This window comes from Schistocerca nitens, chromosome 2, assembly GCF_023898315.1.
Source record: "Schistocerca nitens isolate TAMUIC-IGC-003100 chromosome 2, iqSchNite1.1, whole genome shotgun sequence".
Lineage (NCBI taxonomy): Eukaryota > Metazoa > Arthropoda > Insecta > Orthoptera > Acrididae > Schistocerca > Schistocerca nitens.
Window position 1 is genome coordinate 381,573,432 of NC_064615.1, and position 23,696 is coordinate 381,597,127.

General features: G+C 43.6%; 1 protein-coding gene across 1 annotated transcript in view; it reads right to left on the minus strand.

Moving 5' to 3' along the window:
- LOC126235035 (calphotin-like) overlaps positions 1-11,517 on the minus strand; it is a 36,698-nt gene extending 25,181 nt beyond the window's left edge. Inside the window, exons 1-2 of the mRNA XM_049943770.1 lie at positions 11,478-11,517; positions 8,029-8,683 (exon numbers count right to left, since the gene is read on the minus strand). Of these exons, the coding sequence (XP_049799727.1) occupies positions 8,029-8,683; positions 11,478-11,489 (667 nt within the window). The 5' untranslated portion in view covers positions 11,490-11,517. The remainder of the gene's footprint in view (positions 1-8,028; positions 8,684-11,477) is intronic.
- Between the last annotated feature and the right edge of the window lie 12,179 nt (positions 11,518-23,696).

Consider the following 23,696-nt stretch of genomic DNA (forward strand, 5'->3'; position numbering starts at 1 on the left):
TATGTGGCGTCGAATGCAATAAGACCTGCACCAAGGCGGCCGGACCTGCTCCGTAAGGGGCCTCCCGGCCAATGACGCCAAACGCTCATTCCATTTTATCCATGGCAAGCAATGCTATGCTTCATTTCACCAATATAATGCCCCCCTGCACACGGCGAGAGTTTCTACCGCTTGCCAAACCCTTCCTTGGCCAACAAGATCGCCGGATCTCTCCCCAGTTCAGAGCGTTTGTAGCATTATGGGCAGGGCCCTCCAAGAAGCTCGGGATTTTGAAGATCTGAAGCGCCAGTTGGACAGAATATGGCACGATGACCCTCAGAAGGACATTCAACAACTCTGTCATTCAATGACAAGCCGAATAGCTGCCTGCTTTAAGTGGAGGTAAAATGGTTCAAATGGCTCTGAGCACTATGGGACTTAACAGCTATGGTCATCAGTCCCCTAGAACTTAGAACTACTTAAACCTAACTAACCTAAGGACAGCACACAACACCCAGCCATCACGAGGCAGAGAAAATCCCTGACCCCGCCGGGAATCGAACCCGGGAACCCGGGCGTGGGAAGCGAGAACGCTACCGCACGACCACGAGATGCGGGCAAGTGGAGGTACCGGTGATATTTCAACCCGGTTGTAAGAAAATCGCAGGAGGCTGAAAACTTATTTCATAATTTGTCTTGGCATGCTGAATTAAATACGTAAATCCAGTTTTCTGAACGAAATTGTTTTCATCACTTACGTGGAATTGTTGGCTATCGAGAATTTTTTTATTGTGAACATTTTGTCTCAAAAATCTTAAGTATAGTTAGTTTTCTATCACTAGGTAGATATGTACAGTGCAGAGATTTAATTGAAACATTAACGTTACGTGAGTATGTCTGTATACAGGGTGTTACAAAAAGGTACGGCCAAACTTTCAGTAAACATTCCTCACACACAAAGAAAGAAAATATGTTATGTGGACATGTGTCCGGAAACGCTTACTTTCCATGTTAGAGCTCATTTTATTACTTCTCTTCAAATCACATTAATCATGGAATGGAAACCCGCAACAACAGAACGTACCAGCGTGACTTCAAATACTTTGTTACAGTAAATGTTCAAAATGTCCTCCGTTAGCGAGGATACATGCATCCACCCTCCGTCGCATGGAATCCCTGATGCGCTGATGTAGGCCTGGAGAATGGCGTATTGTATCACAGCCGTCCACAATACGAGCACGAAGACTCTCTACATTTGGTACCGGGGTTGCGTAGACAAGAGCTTTCAAATGCCCCCAATAAATGAAAGTCAAGAGGGTTGAGTTCAGGAGAGCATGGAGGCCATGGTATTGGTCCGCCTCTACCAATCCATCGATCACCGAACCTGTTGCTGAGAAGTGTACGAACACTTCGACTGAAATATGCAGGAGCTCCATCGTGCATGAACCTCATGTTGTGTCGTACTTGTAAAGGCACATGTTCTAGCAGCACAGGTAGAGTATCCCGTATGAAATCATGATAACGTGCTCCATTAAGCGTAGGTGGAAGAACATGGGGCCCAATCAAGACATCACCAACAATGCCTGCCCAAACGTTCACAGAAAATCTGTGTTGATGACGTGATTGCACAATTGCGTGCGGATTCTCGTCAGCCCACACATGTCGATTGTGAAAATTTACAATTTGATCACGTTGGAATGAAGCCTCATCCGTAAAGAGAACATTTGCACTGAAATGAGGATTGACACATTGTTGGATGAACCATTCGCAGAAGTGTACCCGTGGAGACCAATCACCTGCTGATAGTGCCTGCACATGCTGTACATGGTACGGAAATAACTGGTTCTCCCGTAGCACTCTCCATACAGTGACGTGGTCAACGTTACCTTGTACAGCAGCAACTTCTCTGACGCTGACATTAGGGTTATCGTCAACTGCATGAAGAATTTCCTCGTCCATTGCAGGTGTCCTCGTCGTTCTAGGTCTTCCGCTGTCGCGAGTCATAGGCTGGACTGTTCCGTGCTCCCTAAGACGCCGATCAATTGCTTCGTTCTGGAAATCTGTCTCGATACAAACGTACCGCGCCACGGCTATTGCCCCATGCTAATCCATACATCAAATGGGCATCTGCCAACTCCGCATTTGTAAACATTGCACTGACTGCGAAACCACGTTCGTGAATAACACTAACCTGTTGATGCTACGTACTGATGTGCTTGATGCAGAGCAATGAGTCGCATGCCAACAGAAGCACCGAAGTCAACATTACCTTCCTTCAATTGGGCCAACTGGCGGTGAATCGAGGAAGTACAGTACATACTGACGAAACTAAAAGGAGCTCTAACATGGAAATCAAGTGTTTCCGCCACATGTCCACATAACATCTTTTCTTTATTTGTGTTTGAGGAATGTTTCCTGAAAGTTTGGCCGTACCTTTTTGTAACACCCTGTATATGCATGAACTGTACGTACATCCGTAATTGTTTGCGCATATGTGCCGAATCTATATTTGCATCCGAAATCAACTTAAATAAATAAGTGTAGCTATAGTTTACTTTTTTCTTTTTGTAATTTCCAGACTCGCGGATTTACGTTCGCGACGGACCCGGTTGTGAACTGGAAAGTAAATATTTATAAAGGTTTCTGGTCCAGAATGGGGGCGGCGGGCTGTGAGGTTTGTAGGTGACTGAAGTTCTAACACAGTGCAGTTACTTTACATAATTCCATTCATATCACGACACATACATACACTCTGGCGGTAACGACCCTGCAGCCTACCTACTCTAACGCGACGTGGAAGCCCGGCGGTTGACGACAGCACGACTCCTGGCGGTCAGAAACGACCCACTGCATTCCGCGTGGTCAGCTATACCGCGGGTGACGTCGCGCCCATGCGGACGTAGCGGAAGCGGAAATGTGTGATGTAATACGTAAACTGAAAGTGAAGAATACAATTTTCAAACGTATCAAATCGTCGTTTATTTATTTTATCTTCACACTGGTCCAAAAATTGTATAACGTCGTAGTAATCCTGTTTTATGCTAAATACTTGACACACAACATAAAAGCAAAATTTTTGTAATTGATTTGACTTTTCGTATGAATCTACTGTCCAAAAGACAACTGTACTTCAATTTCTTTGAAAAAAATAGAAATAGTCGCAGCGGAAAAATGCTACTCCTCTGGTAATTTAAAAAAATTTTAGCTCAAAGTATTGTGGATACATTCTGTGATAACCAAAAACTCCAGGTATGGCTCTGTAAAAATGATTTTTTCAAAATTCAAAAACTAAAAAGTAATGAAAAAATTTTTATTTAGGGAATTGGATTTGCTAAATGAATTCAGAACGTCAGTGTAAGTTGTGAATTAAATTTTCAGTCTCCTGAGATTTTTGTGCAACAGGGATGAAATTTCACCATTAGCTCCCTTTAAGTGCCACATGTGGACAAATGTGTTATTGACTTGCTCAATCTGTGAGGCTCTTTGTCTTGAACAAATTGCACATCGTTCCTGAAACTGTAATCATTTGTTTGCCTGTATATGAACGTTAGATCTACCGACTTTCGGATAATTTCTTCGTGGTGCGTCATTTCCTTTTGTCTTGAAGCGTATCTAACTATGAACTGACAGTTCACCTACCGAAAACTGACAAATAATTTTAATGAAACCGTCATTTAACATTCCTTCTGGTGGACTCCTAAATAATAAATGGTTCAAATGGCTCTGAGCACTATGGGACTTAACATCTTAGGTCATCAGTCCCCTAGAACTTAAAACTACTTAAACCTAACTAACCTAAGGACATCACACACACATCCATGCCCGAGGCAGGATTCGAACCTGCGACCGTAGCAGTCGCGCGGTTCCGGACTGCAGCGCCTAGAACCGCAAGGCCACCGCGGCCGGCTCCTAAATAATAGTTGTGTAATCGGCAAAGAGAATTTTTTCGCCATTACTAGTGTAAGATAACAAGTCATTTACAGGGTGTATCACAATTAATGACGTAATCAGGTACATTTAAAAGTAAAATGCATTTCTTAAACGCTATAACCACATCCTCATCTTCGATGCTGTGAAACAAATCTCGCCGGCCCTTAGTGGCCGAGCGGTTCTAGGCGCTACAGTCTGAAACCGCGCGACCGCTCCGGTCGCAGGATCGAATCCTGCCTCGGGCATGGATGTGAGTGATGTCCTTTGGTTAGTTAGGTTTAAGTAGTTCTAAGTTCTAGGGGACTGATGACCTCAGAAGTTAAGTCCCATATTGCTCAGAGCCATCTGAGCCAAACAAATCTCTTTTATTGAAGCTCTTTGCTTTCCATTGATAGGTGACAGTACGGACTAAAACAGGAAGAAAAATCCAGCAAAGATGGATTCTAAAGTGCATGCCTTAAGAGGAGTGCGCGCTCGTTCAGTAAAAGAGATGTGTTCACAATATGAACAAGTGCTCATAGCTCTTAAGGTATGCACTTTAGAGCTAACGTTTAATAGACATTTTTTCTTGTATTGGTACATACTACTGCTTTTCAAAATATGGAAAGCAAAGAGCTTGCAGTAGAAGAGTTTTGTTTCACCGTATCGAAGATGAAGTGCCCAAAGCTCTTCAGGTATATGTTTTAGAGCGATGTTTACTAGACATTTTTGCTTCCAGTACCGCGAACTTTCAACTGTAACCGTTCATGCCATTAATTACGATATACCATGTATATGCAATAAGGTTTGGCGCCCCTTTATGAACCACTTAACATTTTAAGAAACAGTAATTCTACGTGTATATGTGTGTGTGTTGGGGTTTATGGGCGCTCAACAACGAGGTCATCAGCGCTTCTACGTGTATACCTCAACTGTAAGCGTTCATGGCATTAATTATGATATACCATGTATATGCAATAAGGTGGGGTGCCTCTTTATGAACCACTTGCTATTGTAAGAAACAGTAGTGAGTGTAACCTACAGTGATATGATTTACACTCAATTCCATGTTGCCGAGCGGTTCTAGGCGCTACATTCTGGAGCCGCGTGACCGGTACGGTCACAGGTTGGAATCCTGCCTCGGGCATGGATGTGTGTGATGTCCTTAGGTTAGTTAGGTTTAAGTAGTTCTAAGTTCTAGGGGACTCCTGACCTCAGAAGTTAAGTCCTATAATGCTCAGATCCATTTGAGCCAAGTTCCATGTTCACCTAAGAGTAACAACAGAGTAAGGAGCCAGCGCTCCTTGTCTGTTTCATTTCTCATGTTGTGTGACTAATTAAGACAATGAATAGTTAATTTCCTGTTGGAACAACAATAATCAAAGGCGACTTGTTTAATTTTCCTTACGTATTGGTTCAAATGGCTCTGAGCGCTATGGGACTTAACATCTATGGTCATAAGTCCCCTAGAACTTAGAACTACTTAAACCTAACTAACCTAAGGATATCACACAACACCCAGTCATCACGAGGCAGAGAAAATCCCCGACCCCGCCGGGAATCGAACCCGGGAACCCGGGTGCGGGAAGCGAGAACGCTACCGCACGACCACGAGCCGCGGACCTTACGTAATTTCCCACAATTTTTTTCCGGAAGAATTGAAGTTGAATGTGGCCACTGTAACTGTACTAGTGGAAGCTAGTGTGGATTTGCGTGTTACTGTTAAATTATTTTAATGTTTAATAGCAATTTATATTTTTCAGACGCATTCACACAACCCGAAACTGTTCAGTCACTTTGGCTGGAGCAGAAAATCAGTGCGTTTCAAGAAGGAGAGGTATTCAATCTAGACGCGAGTGAAACAGTTTTTTTACATTCAGTCCGCTGATAATGCAGTGCTTAAGTCAGAGATGTCATTGAATTCAGATGAGCATTTTCTCAGTAGCGACAAATTAATAACTGATCCTCACGAAATATAGGGGTAAGCAAATAAAATAAAGATTTCATTATCTTCTTTTTGTAAGATTAAACCAAATATCAACAGAGATCAGTTATAGAGGACACCAGTGATCTTAGCATCAAAGTTGCCCAGGCGCTGTCTTTGCATAGAGCCATTTTGCCATGTAATTTTAACGACGGGGCGGCACGCGAACAGTTTACAGACTTCGGGGTTTCGGAAGTACTTCCACTCTTGGTCCGAAATCCAATGATGTCGCCCTTTTGAAGGCTACGGAAATTGCTCCATTTAGGCGTCACGACAACGACTGCAGTGTTTCCCCGTAACGCGGACACGTTTTGTATACCCTCCACTGCTAGTGCTGCCGCCTGCCCTCTGTGATTGGTTATTGCACGCTGACATCGAACATAGGCGATGATCATATTTATGTTATTGAACCATGTACAACAAATCCCTGAAATAAATAAGATATAAGAAATCGAGTGAGTGCAGACATCTGTGATCGTGTCGGAAACATTTTTAGTTATTTGCTACTGCTAAATTCTTAAGCCAGATAGTATATGTACGTGTATTTTGGGGTTATAGAATGTTTTCTTACAATAATCTTAGAATGCAGTGTTACAATTTTTTATCCGCACAGCAGTGCTTGAGGTTGATCAATAAGTGATTATAATAAATGCACTTACACCATTTGAAGTTGGGTACCAACGCATTCCAAACTCTATGATTGTTATGAGTATTACCGTTAATTTGTAAATTAGCGATGAGAATATTACGCAACAGTCGCCGAAAGTGTGTGATTTATTTACTACACATGTTTCGGGACTACATTATTCCCGTAGCAAGTTGTATGATACATGGAAATACAAATCATTGCTTCGCATTATTCTCATGCAGATTTATCTGCATTGGCCAACAGCATCACATACCATAAAATTAATATGCCATTCGTCACCGTGAAGAGTAGAGAGCAAGCAGTAAATGTGCAACGTCAAGCATATAAAACTCTTTCTTGCACATTTCATATTGGCTCATAACACTCCAACAAAAACACGTTCTCATGTCATAGATTACACAATCATGTAACGTATATATCGCACCCCCCCACAACTATGCTGCTGTCTACAGTAAACTCTGTGTGAAGACATAGCAAATTCTGAAAAACAATTTTTCACCTATTTCGTATTGTTAGCATCCACCGAGAATAGCCAACAGGAGCACTACAACTTAACGGCTGCTACGGAGATTAGGTTGGTGGCTGGTTCTCACGACGACGTCACTATAGTGAGCTCAAAAATGCCCCTTGGACACTCCTGTATCTTCTAAGGGGCAAAATAATCTCTGTTTTCTCTAAATTTAACAGTGAACCATCTTTTCTCCCATGTGCCATAAATTGATACTGTCTGTGACTGTTCCCAACAAATGGTGATCAATCTTGAGGTACTTTGCTACCATCGATGAACCATTATCTTTATTATTATGCTCTTCAAACCAACAAAGCAAGGTCAATCCACAGAAATATAGAGTCATGCCATATTGGGTAATTATCTCATTTAAAATGGCAAGATTATTCAACAACAAAGGTGTTAAAATTGAGTTCCAGACGGACTACGAAATGAAGCAGAAGATGAAGTGTAAGACTAACACAGGTGCCAGGATTGTGAGATGAAGTATGTGGTCTAGTACGAAGAGTCTTTAAAATAAAGTTTAAATCTTCATTGTAAATAACAGATGACTAAGAAATTATCATTACCAAAAACATTTAATGTGTACCATCACTATAATAGCATGTGTAATGGAGTATTAAGGTGATAAGTACAAGCTTGAGACTGAATACTGCTTCATTGTTACAGTTGTGTTGGCTGTGCTGCATGACGGTGGCACAGTGGCAATCTTTACTAAAAGATTAACGCTGCTGTTAGACTTATCTCTCTCTCTCTCTATCTATCTAACTATCTTTCTCTCTCTGTCTCTCTCCCCATCACTCAGTCTAGGTCTCTCTCACTAGAGACGGCCAGGTCTGATTCTCTGATCAAGCAGGAAGGATGATCTCGTAGTAATGAAACTATATTATGAGTCAGCGCCTTTATTTACATGACATAAATACACAGATGATCAGCGAATTCCAGGACAAGAGTTTATGTAATAGTCATACGTCATCGGAAGTCTAAAACAGATTCAGCGGAGGTAAGCTCTACCGTACTGGTAGAGAGGGGCAGCGTAAGCAGCCCTGGCGAAGGGTGCGGCGGCGTAGGTGGCGTAGGCTGGAGCTGCGATGGCTGCCCTGGCGATGGGGGCGGCTGCGATGGCGGGGGCGGCGACGGCGGTCCTCACCACAGGGGCGGCGGCCACAGCGGGGGCGGCGATGGCAGCCCTGGCTACGGCGGGGGCGGCCACGGCCACAGGAGCGGGGGCGGCAACAGGCGGGTGGACTCCGCCCTCCTTGTGCACGACGGCGTTGAAGCCGTTGACGGGGTCTGCGGTGTAGTCGACGGTGCGCACGGAGCCGTCGGGCTCGACCAGGCTGTAGCTGCCCTGGACGACGTCTCCGTCGCGGCTCTCCTGGTGGGTCTTGGAGTCGCCGGTGAGCGCGTCGGACACGCTGTAGCCGTAGCTGTACTGCGGGTGCGGGTCGTACTCGGCGGCGGCCACGGCTGCGGGGGCGGCGGCGGCCACAGGGGCAGCGCGGACGGCGGGGGCGGCGACGACGGCGGGGCTGGCGGCGGCGACTACAGCAGGGGCGGTGGCGTAGGCGGGGGCAGCATAAGCGCGGGCGGCGTACGGAGCGTCCAGGTAGATGGCGCGGGCCACAGCCACAACCGCCGCGAAGATGATCACCTGGATGGAGAATGTGCCAGAATATGTATCATTGTTGTCTCCTATAAAGACTGGTTTACATTCTGAAATTTGTGGTAAATAATGCGGCATATGGAATGAAACTTCTTTTAAGTTGTGGCTACCAGAATGCTCTGATTGTTAACGTCACATTATAGTTTCTACCACTGCTTGAATCTGTACTGTCCGCAGCTCGTGGTCGTGCGGTAGCGTTCTCCCTTCCCACGCCCGGGTTCCCGGGTTCGATTCCCGGCGGGGTCAGGGATTTTCTCTGCCTCGTGATGACTGGGTGTTGTGTGATGTCCATAGGTTAGTTAGGTTTAAGTAGTTCTAAGTTCTAGGGGACTGATGACCATAGATGTTAAGTCCCATAGTGCTCAGAGCCATTTGAACCATTTTTTTTTTAAATCTGTACTAGGAAATTTAAAAAATGATCTACCTAGGGGACATCAGAGTGCGAGCGCCGCATTACTAGCAGTCATAGCTTTATATACGAAAAACATCACTAAATAGTATGTGGCTGTGTCCAACCAATACATGGACTCTCCTTGGACGAAATATGTTAACTGTGGGGCTAATGCCGCTGTATGTGTTAGGAGGAGGAACGTGGAAATGTTGATAGAAGGGGACCACTTTGTCGATTTTCCATCTAATTCCCTATAGTCACGGGCTTAAAAGTGAGCTCAGTTACTGACTCTTTGGTTCTTGTGAAACGCCACAGGAGATTTGATGAATATTTGATAGCTTCTGGTGGTAGGATGACATCGATACTTACCTCTTGTGACGGACCAATGAGCGTTCGTGACATTTATCGTCACTAAATGAACTATTTTAAGCCCCTGGCATAAAATGTGATTGCTGTTAAGGAATGCAAGTTAACTGTATGTACTACGCGAGCTGGTCCACTGATTAAGACACTGGATTAGTGGTTCAAATCCCCATCTTGTCCCAATATTAGTTTGTACTACTCCTCTAATGACTTCGTACCCACGGGACGTTAAGCTCCTATGTCCTTTTTTCAACTTTTGAAAGTGTTACTAGTTGCAGGATGATAGCAGAGTCCTCCATCCATCAACCCACGAAGCTGATGGAAATGGTACGCACTGAAACACAGAAAAAAGCATGTCGACGAGGTATTTATCAGCGTCAGGTGAAGAATCAAAATTCTTGTCTCAAAGCTAAAGTCCGTTTTTGTGAACATTTGTGAAGTTTTAGCTATAAAAATAGCCAAACGTGACACCTAAGGAAGGAGTGATAGTTTTGTTTTTGAGAATGGAAAGTGACGACAAAAGGTAGGAATTGTTTTATTCTGTAAATGAAATAAGCTTAGATTCGTAGAGTATAGGTTTAGATAGTGAGACGAAAACATCGACTGACTGAGTAATCTTTTCAGAACGAACTGTAAGTTTTACAGCATTCATTCGTCAGATTTTTTGAAAATTTGTGTGCTTCTAGGTCCCCTTTGTGTTCCAGAATTTTAACAAGCAAGAAAGAAATCAGTGGTTGATATAATTAGGACTTTCTGCATTCCACATATTTGAAATTATAACCAGGAATTAAGTTAGTGATTTCGATCGAGCAGAACGTAAACCAATACACAGTACACGTGTCACCATAAACTTCAATTTATTTCTGTCTTGTGTGGCTCTCATTCACTCTGTAGTCACTGATAAGCTCAAAAAAAAAAAGCCATTTCTTCGTAGTAAAGCTAAACGTAAAGTGATATAGACGATGATGGTAACGCTCTATTTCTCTCGCGGTTTCAGGAACGCTGATAATGAATCATGTTTCTCTTACAATGATATTAGTATTGAAACGTCCCCTTAGAAAAGTTTATGAATTACTGTGCTGATAAACCCCTTACGTTAATTGCTTATCGAACAGCTGAGCAAAACTGAACGTACTCAGACATTTCTCTCTTTACTTATTCTGATCACCACCAAACTGACACACAATACTTTTTGCGCAACGCAATCGGACATTCAACAATCCCTACAAAAGAATGGACCTGACTAACAATAACTTATAACTTTCATGAATCACTTACCTCACAAAGATCTTCGTTACTCGAACTACTGCAATACAACCAGCGCCAATACTGCTAGCTAAATAAAAGATTCTAACTACTGAAGGCCCTAACTACTGATAGGCATAGTTAGCAAATGAAAGATTTTGATAGAGAACAAACAATGTATTTACCTTAATAGTGTTCAAAAGTCATAGTATATATATCAGTTCATGACATCCAATCTTAAAAATTTACTCTCTCTGATGGACACACGTACAGATCATCCGCTCTCAAAACTCCGTCATCTCACCCCCCACATCCACCACTGCTGGCGGCTCACCTCCAACTGCGCAACGCTACGCGCTGTTCACATCCAACTGCCCAACACTACAATAGAGAATATTTCAACAATGCCAACCAGCCACAGACTGCACGCAGCACAGTCAGTGATTTTCATATAGAGCGCTACGTAGCGTTACCAATATAAAAACCTAAACAGCCTACTTACAGTACCACTGCAAAATTTTTCGAGTACCGTCCTATTAGGCCCACTATGCTCCACTATGGGAAACAAAACCCCTGCCATATCTTCTTCAAAACATATTATTGCTTAGATCAAAACAGAGTATTGCTTAAGGCTGGAAACACCTCTGTTCTCAGATAACGAACAGTGGAGGTAAGTCCTAGCAACAGCTTCCCAAATTCAGCGTTGAAAAAAAAAAAATACGCCTGTTTCCTCAAGACACAGAAGGTGAGTGCAGTGAAGAGACAAAGCGCGCGCTCGCCTACCTTGTAAGCCATGCTGCTGCCCGGATGCTATGCGAACTGTGCTGGGCTGCCCTCGCCGACTGGCTTTTATACCGCTCAGTGCGGGAACAGATGGCCGGGCACCCAAATCTACATCATGCACCTGACACGTTACAGAATCGACTGTGCAGCAGCACCGTAACTCCAAAGTCGAGCCAGATACCCTTCTGTGTTGTTCGTAACGTTGTCCATTGTGGGTGCTAGAGTCACTTTAGGAGCTAGGGGTATAGAACAAAGAAATTATGGCGCATGCTTGGACGCCTCTTTTTCACGTATGCGTTAAGCGACTAGTGCTTCAGACTCTTCACCAGCTGCCAGCTCTCTTCCAGTAAGGTACGTTGGAAGTCGATTTTTGTCTTCCGCTGAGGGACGATCGGGCAACAGCAGTACATTGAAAATACACGCGGCCAAGAAATCTCCAAAAGGTAGAAATCATTGTACTTAATATCAATGTAGAAAATCAATAACGTAAAGCATTGATTAACATTTTAAAAAATCAATTTTATGTCTTCGTTTACTGTTTTTGTTTGCATGCTAAGTGAATACGTTTTCGTAACACAGTAATGGTTGAAATCTAAGGTCTCTTTCTTTTTTCTGTCAAACCAAATAAATGTTGTAAAACTGACATCAGATAGCTGTTTCAGTAATTAAAATTACGGCATGCGTCGTCTTTCAGAATCTTGTTGATAAGTTTTGATAAACGGATCGCCGTACGAAGGGTTGTCATTTCTTTTAAGGGTCATATCCTTATGACCCTTATCCGTCAGTTACGAGGTGCATTTGTAATGGCATACAATGAACGACACCTCTATAGCAGTTATTTTATTTTTTATTTTGCCACCTCTATTTTTTGTGTGTGTTAATGTTTCACATTTGTTTAAATTTATTTATATTTATGTGTGGTTAAAAAAAACAAAATAAAATTAATAGTGTACTAATGTTTTGTACGAGGCTCTTAGTCAGTTTTCTGTAACAGATTCTTATACCATTCGTATTTAAAACGGCAATAACTGAGTTAAGTCATGGAAGATTTAAATGGTATAATTTCAAGTATTTATGCTGCCTTAGTGTAGTGTAGTATTAAGTGAAGTACATTGGTTTCATCTTCAATTACACGACTACAGATGCAGCAATCTTACACTTTAATTTTGTAGTGATGACTCAGGTAACATCGGTGTCCTAACTGCATTCATAGTATGAAGTTCTGGTGCAGACTCCGTTAAATCAATTAACTTCATTGTTAATGTTTAAGGTATTTTACGACTCAATCACTGAATCTCACACACATAATCAGAGTTGATCACATTCCCGTGTAGTGGTTCCGTTCACTCGAAAGTACTTTTACCATCTGCGAAGTTGAATATCTTCTGAAATTTGTTCATTTTGCAGTGGGTGAAAAGTACTGGAATGGCTTATACTCGAAGTGTAATTAGACAGTGCCTTGTGTATTTCGTGTCTTTCAACCTGCTCGCTGTTTTACTGCTGAACTGCAAGTGACGTAGTTCGGATCGGATGCTGTCTTGTTTTTAGAGGAGTCGTCTATAAACGTGACTTTTGGTTCCTATGGCTCTGAGCACTATGGGACTTAACATCTGAGGTCATCAGTTCCCTAGAACTTAGAACTACTTAAACCTAACCAACCTAAGGACATCACACACATCCATGCCCGAGGCAGGATTCGAACCTGCGAGCGTAGTGCTCGCGCGGTTCCAGACTGAAGCGCCTAGAGCCGCTCGCCCACTCCGGCCGGCCATGACTCTTGGTTTTGTGGCGCGTAAGTACATGTAGTAGCCGTATCGTACTGACCATCACCCTGTTCGAATTTATTTGTCTGTGTAGTATGAATGTCTTTGCTAACAACTGTCATCATACGTAGATTTTTTTTCTGCATTTACGCATTAGTCGGTTATTTATCATTACGCTCAAAAATATTCAGAATACACAGTAGTGTAGCTTGCACAAGTTTTCTAGTAAATAAAACTGAGAATTTCTGAACGATATGGTCCCGTAATCTATTACAGAACATATTAATTAGAGCTAGAAAGGGATTCCTTTTCCCATCAAGTGTGTAAGAGAGATCGGAGGCTCGAAGGATATTGTACGGCTTCATTAACTTTCAATGTGGCCTATTCGAAATGTAGATGCCATTATAATCTGTAAGTCAGATATATTCTTAGGAAGCTGACTGAGGATTTATTAGGAAAAAGGAAGGGAGATGAGGGTTTCACGTCCCTTCTATGATGAATGAGATAAGACAAAAGCTCTGTCTGAGGACGATTAGGGAAGAACATCAGTCGTGCCCTTTCAAAGCAACAGTCCCGGCATCTGTCTTACTCGATTTAGGGAACCACAGAAAGAGTAAATGTGAATCTTATCACTGTGCCGCCTCGCTCAGTATTTTTAATTGTTAAAAGTATAACTTCTATTGTCATTAACACATTTTTGCCACTTAGGGTAGAAGAGTATTACAACAGGTCCACTCTGAAGCATATCTTCTTCTTGGTTTCGTTACCGCTTACCTCGTCTTAGGTGCCCGCTCCATTTAAGTTTAGGCTGTTTTATTATTTGTTTTATTTAACTTTGCGGTCTGATGCTCTTCTTGTTGCCGCTGTCGTCAGTCATCTGGGGGAGCGAAGTCGTGTTCGCCTCCTGTCTGCGAATTGTGCGAACTTTGACTATGTGTCATCGTATCTTAACTGTTAGTGCAATGTCCTGTCTGAGGTGGAAAGTGGAGACCAGTGCAGCATTTGCCTAAACGAGCGTGCGAAACCGCTTCAAACCACAATCATGCCGGCTGGTGCTGTAGCCACGGTCGTCATCAGCCGCGCGGATTCTATCCCGGTGTGGGTCACCTTGGTGTCCCATAAGCTCGCACACTGCACACTGCACTACACGAGGAATTATTCTGAAGCACTTGCGTACTGAATGATTTCGATTGGTTTCCGGGCAGGTCAAAAGTCGGTGTAATATTATTAACTATTACATTCAAAGTCTGTCTATATACTTTAAGAAAAATAACGCCGTACCACGAACGAAATAAGCGAATGGGATGCAAATCGGTAAAAGTGACGTGCATGTACAGACGAACAAATGATTAAAATTTCAGAAAAATTGGATGATTTGTTCAAGAGAAAGAGCATTACAGATTGAGCAAGTCAAAAACGCGTGTCTAGCTCTGGCCCTTAGGCAAGCAGTTATTCGGCTTGGCACTGACTGACAGAGCCGGCCGCGGTGGCCGAGCGGTTCTAGGCGTTTCAGTCCGGAACCGCGCGACTGCTACAGTCCCAGGTTGGAATCCTGCCTCGGGTATGGATGTGTGTGATGTCCTTAGGTTAGTTAGGTTTAAGTAGTTCTAAGTTCTAGGAGACTGATGACCTCAGATGTTAAGTCCCATAGTGCTCAGAGCCATTTGAACCATTTTGACTGTCAGAATTGTAGGATGGCTCCCTGAAGGCCGGTCGTTGTGGCCGAGCGGTTGTAGGCGGATCAGTCCGGGACCGCGCTGCTGCTACGGTCGCAAGTTCGAACCCTGCCTGGGGCATGGATGTGCGTTATGTCCTTAGGTTAGTTCAAGTAGTTTCTAAATCTAGGGGACTGACGACCTCAAATGTTAAGTCCCATAGTGCTTAGAGCCATTTGAACCATTTTTCCCCCCGAAGGATATCGTGAAAAATCCCCAGCTGGCTCGGGAGCCCTGCCCCATAATGCCCCATACCTTCTCAGTCGAGGAGAAATGAGCAAACGTGCTGGCTAAGATAGGGTTTGGCAAGCGCGAAGACAAGCCATAGACACTCTCGTCGTGTGCGGGCGAGAATTATCTTGCTGAAATGTAAACCTAGAATTGCTACAAAACAGATCATAGACTATCGTGAACGTAAAACTGTGCTATAAAAGTAAGTAGAATTGTCTTCAGTGATAAGTCCCGCTTCGAACTGAGCCCCAATGACCAGCGAAGACGTGTGTGAAGACGTCCCAGACAGCAGTAGGATACGTACCGCATTGTCGCCCATCATACAGCCCGAAAATCAAGGGTCGTGGTCTGGGGTGCCATTTATTTTCACAGCGTGTAATGTCTCTTGCAGCGGTCTCTCCGCGATATTTTCAGAAATTTTATAAATTATATAACTCAGTACATATCTCGAAATATCTCTTCTTATCTTACCGATTCCTAAACTTTAATATACGATGATTATCAATGCAAAGTAGTTTCAGGCCTTATCATTCCTTGGAGCGTCCATTTACTCCAAGGAATAACTTCTCTGCTATCTATGTTTTCTTTTATGAAAAGAATGAAGGAGATCTTGCCTATTAGCCGTGAAACAAGGAGGATGTATATGTATGTATTGTTGAGCTAGTCGCCATATTGATGAGATTCTGTATGAGAAGGAATTTAATACATGAACTAAACTAAAGTAAGTGTGTTCGCGTATTATTTAACTGATTATTATTGACAGTGTCTGCTTACTACGCTGTGTTGCACGGGATCAGTGGGGAACGTCTGATTTACAATGGACGAACCTGCCGTTTTATATGCTCAAGATATCCAGTTTATTGCTTCAAATAAATAGGCTAACACGGTCTCACCAGCAGATCTCCGGTCTTCCCCATGTGATCACCGATATTTAATAATTATTACAAATGTTTTCAGGAGATCGACTGACAATTTTCGTCGCAACGAGACTTCGAAATTGCTTCACTGCCTTATGGAATTTAAGTTAAGCTCAATTTAATCAGGATAGAACAGCATTGAACTGTGTGAATGTGATAAGCCTGCTTTGTGAATGAAAATTCCCTTAATATACGCATATTTTTAGTATCCTGATCAGTAAAGCCAAATGAGGCCGGTGTGAGAGAGGTTTTTTAAATTTTAGATCCCACAAAAAATATTAAAAGCAAAACATCTTTGGTAGTCATCCGGGACACCCTTACATCACAGCGCAACGTCAACGATAATCTACTCCCCGTTTTCTTGCTCTTCGTGGTAAACCATCCCGGACATATATACTGGTGTCCAAAACTAAAGCAACAAACGTAAATTTTGCAATATTGCGTTAATTTTGCCACAAAACAGTAAAAGCAGGGGTAGTAAAATGGAAACGATCTAAAGAATACAGAACTTAAATAACTAAAATATGCATAACGGTAGACAAAGATGTTTTTCGTTTTTTCCAACTTACACTAGCCATTAAAATTGCTACAACACGTAGATAACGTACTACAGACGCGACATTTAACCGACAGGAAGAACATGCTGTGATATGCAAATGATTAGCTTTTCAGAGCATTCACACAAGGTTGGTGCCGGTGGCGACACCTACAACGTGCTGACATGAGGAATGTTTCCAACCGATTTCTCATACACAAACAGCAGTTGACCGGCATTGCCTGGTGAAACGTTGTTGTGATGCCTCGTGTAAGGAGGAGAAATGCATACCATCACGTTTCCGACTTTGATAAAGGTCAGATTGTAGCCTATCGCGATTGCGGTTTATCGTATCGCGACATTGCTGCTCGCGTTGGTCGAGATCCAATGACTTTTAGCAGAATATGGAATCGGTGGGTTCAGGAGGGTAATACGGAACGCCGTGCTGGATCCCAACGGCCTCGTATCACTAGAAGTCGAGATGACAGGCATCTTATCCGCATCGCTGTAGCGGATCGTGCAGCCATGTCTCGATCCATGAGTCAACAGATGGGGTCGTTGGGACGTTTGCAAGACAACAACCATCTACACGAACAGTTCGACGACGTTTGCAGCAGCATGGACTATCAGCTCGGAGACCATGGCTGCGGTTACCCTTGACGCTGCATCACAGACAGGAGCGCCTACGATGGTGTACTCAACGACGAACCTGGGTGCACGAATGGCAAAACGTCATTTTTTCGGGTGAATCCAGGTTCTGTTTACAGCATCACGATGGACGCAACCGTGTTTGGCGACATCGCAGTGAACGCACATTGGGAGCGTGTATTCGTCATCGCCATATTGGCGTATCGCCCGGCGTGATGGTATGGGGTGCCATTAGTAACACGTCTCGGTCACCTCTTGTTCGCATTGACAGCACTTTGAACAGTGGACGTTACATTTCAGATGTGTTACGACCCGTGGCTCTACCCTTCATTCGATCCCTGCGAAACCCTACATTTCAGCAGGATAATGCTGCCCCCCCATGAACCATGGACCTTGCCGTTGGTGGGGAGGCTTGCGTGCCTCAGCGATACAGATAGCCGTACCGTAGGTACAACCACAACGGAGGGGTATCTGTTGAGAGGCCAGACAAACGTGTGGTTCCTGAAGAGGGGCAGCAGCCTTTTCAGTAGTTGCAAGGGCAACAGTTTGGATGATTGACTGATCTGGCCTTGTAACAATAACCAAAACGGCCTTGCTGTGCTGGTACTGCGAACGGCTGAAAGCAAGGGGAAACTACGGCCGTAATTTTTCCCGAGGGCATGCAGCTTTACTGTATGATTAAATGATGATGGCGTCCTCTTGGGTAAAATATTCCGGAGGTAAAATAGTCCCCCATTCGGATCTCCGGGCGGGGACTACTCAAGAGGATGTCGTTATCAGGAGAAAGAAAACTGGCGTTCTACGGATCGGAGCGTGGAATGTCAGGTCCCTTAATCGGGCAGGTAGGTTAGAAAATTTGAAAAGGGAAATGGATAGGTTAAAGTTAGATATAGTGGGAATTAGTGAAGTTCGGTGGCAGGAGGAACAAGACTTCTGGTCAGGTGACTACAGGGTTATAAACACAAAGTCAAATAGGGGTAATGCAGGAGTAGGTTTAATAATGAATAGGAAAATAGCAACGCGGGTAAGCTACTACAAACAGCTTAGTGAACGCATTATTGTGGCCAAGATAGATACGAAGCCCACACCTACTACAGTAGTACAAGTTTATATGCCAACTAGCTCTGCAGATGACGAAGAAATTGAAGAAATGTATGATGAAATAAAAGAAATTATTCAGATAGTGAAGGGAGACGAAAATTTAATAGTCATGGGTGACTGGAATTCGAGTGTAGGAAAAGGGAGAGAAGGAAACGTAGTAGGTGAATATGGATTGGGGCTAAGAAATGAAAGAGGAAGCCGCCTGGTAGAATTTTGCACAGAGCACAACTTAATCATAGCTAACACTTGGTTTAAGAATCATGATAGAAGGTTGTATACATGGAAGAACCCTGGAGATACTAAAAGGTATCAGATAGATTATATAATGGTAAGACAGAGATTTAGGAACCAGGTTTTAAATTGTAAGACATTTCCAGGGGCAGATGTGGACTCTGACCACAATCTATTGGTTATGACCTGTAGATTAAAACTGAAGAAACTGCAAAAAGGTGGGAATTTAAGGAGATGGGACCTGGATAAACTGAAAGAACCAGAGGTTGTACAGAGTTTCAGGGAGAGCATAAGGGAACAATTGACAGGAATGGGGGAAAGAAATACAGTAGAAGAAGAATGGGTAGCTTTGAGGGATGAAGTAGTGAAGGCAGCAGAGGATAAAGTAGGTAAAAAGACGAGGGCTAGTAGAAATCCTTGGGTAACAGAAGAAATATTGAGTTTAATTGATGAAAGGAGAAAATATAAAAATGCAGTAAATGAAGCAGGCAAAAAGGAATACAAACGTCTCAAAAATGAGATTGACAGGAAGTGCAAAATGGCTAAGCAGGGATGGCTAGAGGACAAATGTAAGGATGTAGAGGCTTATCTCACTAGGGGTAAGATAGATACTGCCTACAGGAAAATTAAAGAGACCTTTGGAGATAAGAGAACCACTTCTATGAACATCAAGAGCTCAGATGGAAACCCAGTTCTAAGCAAAGAAGGGAAAGCAGAAAGGTGGAAGGAGTATATAGAGGGTCTATACAAGGGCGATGTACTTGAGGACAATATTTTGGAAATAGAAGAGGATGTAGATGCAGATCAAATGGGAGATACTATACTGCGTGAAGAGTTTGACAGAGCACTGAAAGACCTGAGTCGAAACAAGGCCCCCGGAGTAGACTACATTCCATTGGAACTACTGACGGCCTTGGGAGAGCCAGTCCTGACAAAACTCTACCATCTGGTGAGCAAGATGTATGAAACAGGCGAAATACCCTCAGACTTCAAGAAGAATATAATAATTCCAATCCCAAAGAAAGCAGGTGTTGACAGATGTGAGAATTACCGAACAATCAGTTTAATAAGCCACAGCTGCAAAATACTAACACGAATTCTTTACAGACGAATGGAAAAACTGGTAGAAGCCGACCTCGGGGAAGATCAGTTTGGATTCCGTAGAAATACTGGAACACGTGAGGCAATACTGACCTTACGACTTATCTTAGAAGAAAGATTAAGGAAAGGCAAACCTACGTTTCTAGCATTTGTAGACTTAGAGAAAGCTTTTGACAATGTTGACTGGAATACTCTCTTTCAAATTCTAAAGGTGGCAGGGGTAAAATACAGGGAGCGAAAGGCTATTTACAATTTGTACAGAAACCAGATGGCAGTTATAAGAGTCGAGGGACACGAAAGGGAAGCAGTGGTTGGGAAGGGAGTAAGACAGGGTTGTAGCCTCTCCCCGATGTTATTCAATCTGTATATTGAGCAAGCAGTGAAGGAAACAAAAGAAAAATTCGGAGTAGGTATTAAAATCCATGGAGAAGAAATAAAAACTTTGAGGTTCGCCGATGACATTGTAATTCTGTCAGAGACAGCAAAGGACTTGGAAGAGCAGTTGAACGGAATGGATGGTGTCTTGAAGGGAGGATATAAGATGAACATCAACAAAAGCAAAACGAGGATAATGGAATGTAGTCGAAGTAAGTCGGGTGATGTTGAGGGTATTAGATTAGGAAATGAGACACTTAAAGTAGTAAAGGAGTTTTGCTATTTGGGGAGCAAAATAACCGATGATGGTCGAAGTAGAGAGGATATAAAATGTAGACTGGCAATGGCAAGGAAAGCGTTTCTGAAGAAGAGAAATTTGTTAACATCGAGTATAGATTTAAGTGTCAGGAAGTCTTTTCTGAAAGTATTTGTATGGAGTGTAGCCATGTATGGAAGTGAAACATGGACGATAAATAGTTTGGACAAGAAGAGAATAGAAGCTTTCGAAATGTGGTGCTACAGAAGAATGCTGAAGATTAGGTGGGTAGATCACATAACTAATGAGGAGGTACTGAATCGGATTGGGGAGAAGAGGAGTTTGTGGCACAACTTGACCAGAAGAAGGGATCGGTTGGTAGGACATATTTTGAGGCATCAAGGGATCACCAATTTAGTATTGGAGGGCAGCGTGGAGGGTAAAAATCGTAGGGGGAGACCAAGAGATGCATACACTAAGCAGATTCAGAAGGATGTAGGTTGCAGTAGGTACTGGGAGATGAAGAAACTTGCACAGGATAGAGTAGCATGGAGAGCTGCATCAAACCAGTCTCAGGACTGAAGACCACAACAACAACAACAATGCACGATCGCATGTTGTAGGTCCTGTACGGGCCTTTCTGGATACAGAAAACATTCGACTGCTGTCCTGGCCAGCACATTCTCCAGATCTCTCACCAACTGAAAACGTCTGCTCAATGGTGGCGGAGCAACTGGCTCTTCACAATACGCCAGTCACTACTCTTGATGAACTGTGGTATCGTGTTGAAGCTACATGGGCAGCTGTACCTGTATACGCCATCCAAGCTCTGTTTGCGTGGACTGTGCGGCTGGTCCCGGAGAAGGTTCGAGTCCTCCCTAGGGCATGCGTGTGTGTGTTTGTCCTTAGCATAATTTAGGTTAAGTAGTGTGTAAGCTTAGGGACTGATGACCTTAGCAGTTAAGTCCCATAAGATTTCACACACATTTGAACGTGCTCTGTTTGACTCAATGCCCAGGCCTATCAAAGCTGTTATTACGGCCAGAGTTGATTGTTCAGGGTACTGATTTCTCAGGATCTATGCACGCAAATTGCGTGAAAATGTAATCACATGTCAGTTCTAGTATTTGTCCAATGAATGCCCGTTTATCATCTGCATTTCTTCTTGGTGTAGCAATTTTAAAGGCCAGTAGTGCAAAAGATTTGCACACACATCCCGACAACTGGTTGAGGTGCTCAGTATAGTGTGTGACCGCCTCTGGCAGCAATACAGCCATGACAACGATGGGGAATGCTGTGAAAAAGTCATCAATCTCATGTTGCAGAGCTGCAGAGCTGCTCGCACGTCTTGAAGAGTGATTGATGGGTGCTGGCTTACGCAACCCATTCCCTAATGCATCACAGACATGCTCTATGGGATTTAAATCAGGAGAGCGAATAAGCCAAATATTGCGTGCAATAACTTCCGTTTCCAAGAAAACATCAACCACCCATGCTCTATTACATCGAGTATTACGTCCGCTAATACGAAATGTCAGCCCACAGCATCTCGTAACAACCCCACATGAGGTGCTAAGATCTCGTCCAGATATCTGAGAGCAGTTAAACCTTGCCGATTCACCTGTACAATTTCATAGATAGGTGTTCGAATGGTAAAAATAATCCCTGCCCAAAACGTTATGGATGCTTCTCGATATCGGTCTCTTTCCATAGCGTTTGAGTCCACAAATAGTGGCCCATGTTCCCTCGAGACGCTAATCCGTAAAGAATCACTCTACCGAATCGGGATTCATCTATGAAAAGAACATTGCCCACAGTTCGACCGTGCAGGTGTCATGTTGACGACTCCACGCTACACGTTCCCTTCTGTGAAGGCGCGTCAGAGATACACATACAATAGGTCTCCGACAGCAAAAGCTACTCTGCCGAAGCCTTCTTTACACCGTTTGCCTCGATACAGCACATCCAGTGCATGTCGCCAGGTGAGATGCCAGTTGCCGTGCTCTACTAAGGCGGTACTGTCGTGCCCTTACAGCCAAATAACGGTCCTCCCTTTCAGCTGTCACACGTGTTGGGCCCTGCTCTTGTCTCTGGGATACAGTTTCTGTCTCTACAAACTATCACCACATCCGAGAAACAACAGAGTGGTTCACTTAAGCCGTCGGGCCGTATCAGTTTGCGACTGTCCTGCTTCCATTCTTCCTGTGGCTCTGCACTGCAGAGAGCCTGGTAGGCGTCTTTTTTGTACCATAGTGCACCGTCTTTGACTGCATCTACAGCGATTGTGGATGTAGGACTACCCGGCAAAGACTACCCCGTTTGAGATGTACCGTGACGTCATCGTTGGCGTGGTTGTCTGTTGACTGGAATGCCATCTTCCGTGTAGAACACGATCGTACGGACATATGTTGACAGTTTGTATGGTTATATCGTGAATTGGACACGGGACCGGGAAATTGCGGTTTGTTGCTTTAATTTTGTTCACCAGTGTATTTTAGCAACGTAATGCCGCCCGCACATGGTGAAAGTTTCAACTACTTGTCTTCCTGCTTGCTAAACCCTATCTTGGCCAACAAGGTCGCCGCATCTCTCTCCGATTGAGAACGTCTGTAGTATCATGGGCAGGGCACTCAACCAACTCGTGATTTTGACGATCTAAATCGCCAATTGGCACAACAATCCTCATCACGACATCCAACAACTCTGTCAATGAAAGCCAAGCCGAATAATTGCTTGTATAAGGGCCAGAGGTGGACCAACGCGTTACTGACTTTCTCAATTTGTGAAGCATTTTCTCTTGAATAAATCAGCCAATTTTTCTGAAATTGTGGTCATTTGTTTCTCTCTCTCTCTTTTCCTTTCTGTTTTTCAGAGTGTACAAGGTTTTCTAGCGGTGTACATTCTCAATATTTCCACGGTCATATCGAAAAAGCGGCACGTTTTAATTCCTGTCTGTGTCTGTGTGAGTGCCATGACGCGAGATGTAGGCCGCTACCGTAGTAAATAAACAAGGTAGTTTTGAAACTTCCTGGCAGATTAAAACTGTGTGCCCGACCGAGACTCGAACTCGGGACTTTTGTTCAGATGGTAGAGCACTTGCCCGCGAAAGGCAAAGGTCCCAAGTTCGAATCTCGGTCGGGCACACAGTTTTAATCTGCTAGGAAGTTTCGTATCAGCGCACGCTCCGCTGCAGAGTGAAAATCTCATTCTGGAAACATCCCCCAGGCTGTGGCTAAGCCATGTCTCCGCAGTATCCTATCTTTCAGGAGTGCTAGTTCTGCAAGGTTCGCAGGAGAGCTTCTGTAAAGTTTGGAAGGTAGGAGACGAGATACTGGCAGAAGTAAAG